Below are 8674 nucleotides of genomic sequence, written 5' to 3'. Positions count from 1 at the left end.
AACCAACCCACACCTGCCCCCAAAGTTTAGATAAGTATGCAACAAGTTACTAAAATGCACCTTCTATCAACTCGATAGAGTGCATTTCAGTAACTTGTTGCATATACTTTTTTCAACTTTGGGGGGAGGTGTGGGTTGGTTCCTGTTTGCAGAACTACGTCCTACATTGTAAATCGCTATGTATGTATTGTCTACAGCATAAGTCTTAACAGTCGAAATTAAAAAAGAATCGAGTACCTACTCGAATACGCGAATTTATTGACAAAAGTATAAGCACGAGCGTGTTGAAATATTTCTAGACTGTTTCCCAGTTCAAATACTTTTGCTACTAAAATAAAGTGTCTTCATTATTTACTAGTTGCTGCCAGCGACTCCGTCCGCGTAGAATTCGTTTAACGCTTTCCCGCGGGTACTACCTATGCAATTTTCCGGGATGAAAACTGGACGCTGTTTTGCAAACATTACTAACATAGTTATAGAATGACATTGTATGCTAACAAAACTATGGATTCTTGGTGATCTGAATCAAACGATTTTATTTATTATTATTTATTAGCAATACTGAGTCAACCCACTGTCATTTTGCAATACAATATTCAATTGTCAACTAAAATTATTTTCTAAGGGTTGAAATTGTATTGCAGAATTAATCAGGGTTGACACACTATTGCATAACAGCGTCCAACTACCCTATGGTCTTCCCCGGGATTCAAAATATCTGTATACTTACTGAGTTTCATCTAAATCGGTACAGCAGTTTAGACGTGAAGAGGCAACAAACGATCAGACTTACAATTTTTCGCATTGTAGGATCAAAATTTAAAACCAGTTGACGAACCTTTCGTTTTTTGGCACTTTCAGTTTCTGGCCAAGGCTAAGGAACCGGTAAATTAATGATTACAGATTACCCTTATTATGTCAATCCCTGGCAAACTTTGTACCTCAAATGAGCTATATGCCACTAAAATAAAGTTTACTTTAGCTTTTTAAGTACAGGTGAGTACCTGGTAAAAGTATTAAGGAAAATGGTTGTTGATTAAAAAGATTGTACAGCAACGAAATATTTGGTTACCAAATTATAGGTAGCGTTGCGTGTTTTTTTACAGTTACATTTACGGCCGTATTCACTTGGAACTATATAGATAGAAGCAAGAGGTTAGAAGGACTCTCATACTGAATTTATACCAGAGGGCTTATTATCTAACGAACTCTGAATCACTATCGTTTTCACCTCTTCTTTAGTAAGATGAGGATAGATAGAGATGGTAGGTAAATGAGCATTTCTAAAAAAGTTTGTACATTTGATTTGCGACTCCGATTTGGGCAAAAATTTGCAGGTAGATAGAGTGAACGATACTGAGTTTAAATAACATAGTCTCCCGAAATGTCCCAATTAATTTGTATGGAAAGTTCCTTTTTTTACCGCAAATCCATAGAGTTTTGGTAACAAAAAAGGAAATTTCCATACAAACCAATTGGGACATTTTGAGAGACTATGTTATTACGACTCAGTATCGTTCACTCTACATACCTGCAAATTTTTATCAAAATCAGAGTCGCAAATCAAATGTAAGTACAAACTTTTCTAGAAATGCTCAAATACGATCACGAGTACAAAAACATTACACTACTGGTGAGAAGCTTATCACATTCCACGACGCTTTTTCTCTGTTCATTACATGTGCTGCGAGATAACCACTGTGCGGCTATAGCGTCTAAATCCATTAATTTCTGGCCTACCCTCATCTTATGCCGTGTGGCAGAAAGAAGTGGTTGTGGTACCAAGTGTTTTAGAGAATAAAGTCTCTGGTCAACGCTTCGTTGCCCGCCCCGCTGTACAGTCAGCAACAAAGATATGAATACAGCCAAAGTGCAAAAATAAGTATACACGGCCTTAATGTTCAGGCAATAAAGTCCTGTATACATATTTTTGGCACTTCAAACGTATGTATATTTTTGTTGCTGACTGTATACACTGGCGTCTACTGGAGAGTCTTTCCAACTTCTTTCGTCTATTCCCTGGTATTTATAGGGTAGTGGCTGCTGTCCGCCACTCCTTCTGCGCAGGAACTTTATATTTTTCCGGGATAAAAAGTATCCTGTGGCCTTCCGAGGGGTTTGACCATAAACCACTATATCCATACCAAATTTCGTCTTAATCAGTTGAGCGGTTTAAGTGCGAAGAGCTAACAGATAGATAGTTATTTACTTTAGCATTTATAAATTAGGTTGGACAAGGATTTTGTAAGGCTTTTATAATACTCATGTTAGATAGGGAATAAGTAGGTGCTAATGTTAGATAGGGATAAAGATAGCAACAAACGAAACTTCCAGACGAAGTCGCGGGTAATAGCTAGTCTATCCATTTCCACATATAATCTTGTTGGATACTGCCACTACGACTCGTGTTCTTCAGCCTGTAAGTTCTCGTCGCTTTCTTCGACGAAGCCACACTGTAGTTCGTACAGCCTGGCGTAGATGCCTTTCAGCTTTATGAGCTCCTTGTGTGTTCCTGTCTCGGCTACCACGCCTAAGGAACAAACAATAAATACAGTTATAATTCCACCAACGCACCTCACGCCGAATGTCTAAGGGCCAGTACAGACGGACTGACCGTTTCGAACTCAACTAGAGTTCATCCTCAGATTTTTTCGTTCGTTAGTGTAACTTCTGGTATAGGTAAAAAACTTAAGAAGATGGTCTGTTGTATATGTTGTAGTGCACAGAATTGATATGGGACATCGGTCTTTGGAAAGAGTCTCGGCTAATTTCGGGTTCGTAGATCGTTGTCACACACTACTTATGTGACGATTGTCAGTCGTTGTACAGGTGCAATAGAGTAGGTACGGACGTATTTCTAGATGAAAATATATAATAAAGAGTTGTTGAAACCGCCTAAAACTTTAAATTGTACGATGGCATCTTTAGGAAAAAGAGGGCACTATCCTTTTTCTAGTAGTTCCAATTGCAACAGCTCTCTATAGATATTCGAAATTTACGTAAACTAATTAAGTCCATAAAGGTGCAGTATTTATCTATACTAATCTATACTATTTTTACGTTTGTTACGAATTTACTCAAAAACTACTGGACCGATTTGAAAAATTCTTTCACTATTAGAATGCTAAATTATTCCAAAATGCCATAGGCTATATTTATTAATAGAAAAAATAGGGTTCCGTACTAAAACTACAATAATGTAACTCAAAGTGTAAAAAAAGCTGCCATAAAACATCTTTCATCGCATGCGCTGTAGAAACTATTGATTATAGAACAAAAAATGTTTTACGATATTAAAGAATACATCAAGATCTACAAAAAACTTAGCGATACTATATGTTCAACTATTGTAGTTATGTCACTATAACTACTTTTTTACATTTTAAAAGTTGACAGAAATGACGATTAAAATCAGACCATGTTATTCATACCTTTGTATTAATCCTTATCCAAATAAATAATTTCATATTCAAGACGGTTTCAATACCTGTAGATTACTTTTTGAATTATTCAAATCGGACATTTCATTCAAAAGATATTACGAAATTAAAAATATCAATCTAACTAAAAAAGGCATTTACTCTACGTTGACGCGCCCCGGCTTCGTGCGTGTCGGGTGTTGATTTTGGGAAATTGAGCTGAAAAATGTGTGTGAAGTGCCCTTGATTAGAGACCTTTTTAGAGATCTGTGCCCAAAGGGTAATAAAAACGGGACCCTATTACTAAGACTCCACTGTCCGTCTGTCTGTCTGTCACTAAGAGGCAGTATCTCATGAATCTTGATAGCTAGACAGTTGAATGTGTATTTCTATTGCCGCTATAACAACTAATACTAAAAACAGAACAAAATAAATGTTTAAGGGGGGCTCCCATAGGTACAACAAACGTGTTTTTTTTGCTCGATATTAATAACGGCAACAGGTACTTAGTTGCTTGAAATATTCACGGAATATTTATTTGTATAAATGTACTTACTTTAAACATAAATAATTAATTTCAAATAAAATAAATATTTATGGTGGGCTCCCATACAGCAAACCTGTTTTTTTTTTGCTGTTTTATGCTAATGTCTTATTTAGTATAGGTACGGAACCCTTTATATGAGAGTCCGACTCGCACTTGGCCGTTTTTTTTTTTACTTTGCCCGTGCGAAGCCGGGGCGGGTCGCTAGTCTAGTTTGATATAAAACGTCACTTATCCGAAGACCGATGTGCAATCTTTATCACCGGGTACTGTACCTATACGGACACGTTACTACTACGTACAACAGGTCATCTTCTTAAGGTTTTTTACCTATAGCATGATGAACGGTTTCTGATATAAGGCTATAATAATAATAATAATAATAATGGTGAACGATTGTGTTGTTCTAATGATGATTTGTTGCATAGATGTAGCTATCATAAGGTCGTGAGCCAAGTACCTACCTAATTGTAAGTAGTTTGTTAGTTCGTAAAATATGTGTCCTGAAAGCATGGTGGAAACTAACCTTTATCAATGACCACAATCATATCCGCGTTTTGGATGGTCGCGAGCCGATGCGCGATGATGAGACAGGTGCGGCCCTCGCTGGCGCGGTCCAGGGCTTCTTGCACCACCTGCAGAAAGGGGGGTTACAAGTTCAGTCAGACCATATCGAAAACACAATCTGAGACATGGATGCACAGAGAAACCAGAAATAGAGACCAGCGCTAGGAAACGAACTCAGGTCCTCAGCAATCCGTGCTGCGTGCTATAACCCCTACACCACCCCTATAGCCCCTCGCACTCCTGCAACACACCCGTAATTCAGCTTAAGTTATGGATGTTCATGGGCGGTGGTGATTGCTATCCATCACGTGACCCGCCTGCTCGATGGCCCCCTATCATATATTACAAAAAAATGTTCACGGAGCCACAGATCGATATAGATCAGGTCTGTGTACGGAGCAGATATATACTGAACCTGACACACTGGGTAAATTTTGTGTATGACTTTGCATAAATGAAAGGGCTAGACTGCCGATTTACCTCACTAGAGGTACTGTACTGACCTTTTCGCTGTGCGTGTCGAGCGCGGAGGTCGCTTCGTCCAACAGCAGCACGCGCGGGTTGCGCACGAGCGCGCGCGCGATGGCTATGCGCTGCTTCTGTCCGCCCGATAGCTGTGACGCGCGCGCGCCTATACGCGTCTCGTAGCCCTGCACAAACAATAAAAGTAGATTTAGTATTAGTACAGTCAGCAGCAGAAGGAGATGAGCAGTTGTCGTGCTCAAAGTGATCTAAACAAAACACTCTCTTATTACTTTGACAGTAGAGTCGTACACGTCGTAAAGTAGATAATAATATTCCATTTTCATAAATTTTCATATACGAAGTTGAGTAAGATCCCCGTCGATATCGAGGCATGGAAACGGCAGTGACGGGTACGGACGGGTCTAACGCGCTGACGTTCGCGATCGCATTCACCATCTCTTTCTACCCTCTTGTTCTACCGAGTGATGGAAAGAAGAGGTGAAAGCGATTGTGATTCCAAGTGTATTAGACAATAACGCCTCGTATTTTACAGGGGTAATAGATAGCATGGTCCCCAACCGCTGCAGTGGCAATTTTTGGTGGTGCTTGCTTAGTTACCATCAGTTGATTCACCTCACTTGCTCACTTGCGTGTTTTCCACCCTGTTTCCTACGTCAATAAAAGCAGTTTCGCTCGCCGCGAACACGGGCTCATCAGAAATAAGCAAGACTAAACTGACCTTCCCATTGAGTTCCATCATGGGATGGCCATCGAAACAGGCAGACTGAAGAGAAGCTGGCGGAACGTCTTGGACGCATATCAAGTAGTGGCAGGAGCATGCTCTCGATGGGGACGAATGACAGAAAAAAAGGAGAGGCCTTTGCCCAGCAGTGGGACACTTTAACAGGCTAACAAAAAAAAACTGACCTTCGGCAAAGCAGCGATGAACGAATGTACATTAGCTTCTTTGGCTGCCGTCACGATTTGCTCGATGGGCACCGTCCGGGTGTTATCCCCGTACGCGATATTCTCGGCTATGGTCCGGTCGAAGAGAACTGGCTCCTGGGACACGATGCCCAGGTTGCGCCGGAGTGTGGTGAGTCGCAGGTCGCCCGTTATGCTGTAGTCGTCCATGTACTGGGGGAGAAATAGTGAATGTATGATCGCATAGAAATAATGAGAGAAACAGAAAGGTTTTGAAAGAAAGACAACATTTATTGGTGACATTATAAGAGGCAGAAAAAATGAGTCCTAGCCTCGTAAGATCCACGTCAAATAAGGATTTTTAGAATTTGAAACTTACTTATACCAATCAGTTAGGACGTTGGGGTTTTGGAGGATAGGAACAAATTGTCCCAAGAGTCCCAACTCAGCATAGTGCCGATCTTATGGCTGGTATAGTCTTCCGTTGGGGCATATGTAACCACTAAAATGGGGCTATGTAAAATCAATGTAGCCACTGTCACAAGTCCCTTTTAGTGAATTTGCACGGTTTGTACCCCATAAAATAATAATTTTAATAAGTAACAAGCTACACTAAAAATTTTACTGATCAATAAATCAATGCACGTCTGCACGTCAGCTTTTTTTTCGGTTATACGAGTGAACCCTTGTGTTTCGCACTTACCACCATGCCATCCTCGGGGTCATAAAGCCGCTGCAGCAGCTGTATGAGGGTCGACTTCCCGCAGCCGCTGGGGCCGACCAGCGCGACCCGTTTCCCGTCCGGGATCTCCAGGGACAACCCCCGGAGTACTTCCACTTCCTGCCGCGTCGGGTAGCGGAATTTCACGTTCTTGTATTGGAGTTTGCCTTTGGCGACCTGTTTCGTGAATGGAATTGGAATTAAGTAGCATTCGTATTCATAATGAGGCCATCATCATAATCTCAGCCTATGTACGTCCCACTGCACTGCAGGGCAAAGGCCTCCTCTCACAACGAGAGGACTTGGACCGTAGTTCCGGATTGGCTATTGTAATTTGTTAACCTGAAGCGCAAAATATACACGGGACGGCAGCAGGTCGAGAGCGGGTCGGGTCGTCGGGAGTGCGGCAGGTCTATTTACCTGCCAATGAGCCCGCCGCGGAGAGAGTAATGCTTGGAGTTTCTTTACGCGATAGAATCCGGAATACGGAAATTCATCGACATAGCTGTAAAAATATGCAAGTTGAAGTGGCAATGGGCGGGCCACATCGCTCGAAGAACAGATACCGTTGGGGTAGAAAAGTTCTAGAGTGGCGAACCGGAAGACGAAGCGTTGGCAGGCCTCCCACTAGGTGGACTGACGACATCGTGAGAATTGCGGGTGGATGCAAGTGGCGAGTTGCCGTTCATTGTGGCGTTCTAAGGGGGAGGCCTTTGTTCAGCAGTGGACGTCTTCTGATTGATGAGGATGAGCCCGCCGCACTCCCGACCCGCCCCGCACCCATCCTGCGAGTGTTTTGCGCTTAAATCATCAGTATAAAATAAAAACACTCACGTAGTTTTCTTGCACGGCGGGCGCATGCGTGCTTTCGATGAGCGGCTTGCGCTCGAGTTGCATGAAGACCCGGCCGGCGGCGGACACGGCCGCGCCGAAGTTGGGCGCGAACGCCAGCGCTTGGCCCATCATCCACGCGCCGAACACCAGCGCCTCCGAGACCCTGACACCAAAGTATCAATCACCATCATCATATCAGCCGAAGGACATCCACTGTTGGATATGGGCGGGCAAGCATCGTTATCATTATCCGTGTTAAGTATGGTTGGCAAAAAAATAAATACACATGTAAACAGTAAACACACATAGCAAACGAAATAGTATATATGTCGGCGGCCGATCGTAAAATCCGCCAGATCACGAAATTCCTAGGCATATCGTGAAATGCCGCCATTTCATGAATTGGCTAAGGGACATCCGCGATATCGTTCAAAACTCACCGTTTAGCGATTTGCCTAGTGACGTTTAGGCAGATCATGAAATTCCTTGGCATATCATGAAGCGCCGCCATTTCATGATTTGGCCAGTTTAGGCAGATCATGAAATTCCTAGGCATATCATGAAACGCCGCCATATCGGTTCTGGCACTTCGCCGGCCGCTGCCGCGGCACGCTCGCTTCGCTCGCTCGGCTCGTGCGTCGTGATCACAATTAATACTAACCACTCCTCGCTTCGCTCGTCGTACCTAAATTTTTCTATATTTTTCTATATAAATAAATAACAACTAGTGAATACTTCATTTATCAACAAAATACTAACCTCTAAAATACGGGCAGACGTCCATGGTTCTTTCATATTGTGCACAGAATCCGTTTGATTCACATAAAAAGAACGGAGCTGATGTTCAAAAGCTTCTTTTGCACTTATATTTTGAATTCAATCACTAGTTTCGGTTAAGGATCATTTTGTTGCGACGCCGACATTTTTCACGCGCTAAACAAACACGACCGGTCAGCTGGTCACGGCCGCCATTGCATACACAGCGCCACCAGTGGCCAAAAAAGAAACTATTTTACGATGTGCCCGGTATAGAGCTAGGAATATCGTCGAATGCGTTGCTCTAATCGATCTGCCGTATTATTTCTCAGGCACATCGTGATATGCCTGGCCAACGTTTAGGCATATCATGAAATGGCGGCGTTTCACGATATGCCTAGGAATTTCGTGATCTGGCGGATTTTACGATCGGCCGCCGACATA

At 42.4% G+C, this 8674-nt stretch overlaps 1 protein-coding gene across 3 annotated transcripts in view; it reads right to left on the bottom strand.

Annotated features, from left to right (window-relative positions):
• Positions 1 to 652: 652 nt before the first annotated feature.
• Positions 653 to 8674, bottom strand: part of Mdr49 (Multi drug resistance 49) — a 32130-nt gene continuing 24108 nt past the window's right edge. For 2 of the 3 annotated variants that reach the window (XM_074098393.1, XM_074098394.1), the window contains exons 21-26: positions 7475 to 7637; positions 6623 to 6817; positions 5923 to 6132; positions 5034 to 5180; positions 4490 to 4598; positions 654 to 2530 (exon numbers count right to left, since the gene is read on the bottom strand). In XM_074098393.1, coding sequence (XP_073954494.1) covers positions 2397 to 2530; positions 4490 to 4598; positions 5034 to 5180; positions 5923 to 6132; positions 6623 to 6817; positions 7475 to 7637 — 958 coding nt within the window. In that variant the 3' untranslated portion in view covers positions 654 to 2396. Of the gene's footprint in view, positions 2531 to 4489; positions 4599 to 5033; positions 5181 to 5922; positions 6133 to 6622; positions 6818 to 7474; positions 7638 to 8674 lie in introns of all 3 variants that reach the window. The other variant, XM_074098392.1, reaches the window with a different exon arrangement.

The sequence above is a fragment of the Choristoneura fumiferana genome, chromosome 15, assembly GCF_025370935.1.
Source record: "Choristoneura fumiferana chromosome 15, NRCan_CFum_1, whole genome shotgun sequence".
Lineage (NCBI taxonomy): Eukaryota > Metazoa > Arthropoda > Insecta > Lepidoptera > Tortricidae > Choristoneura > Choristoneura fumiferana.
This window is presented reverse-complemented; position numbering and strand designations above follow the sequence as displayed.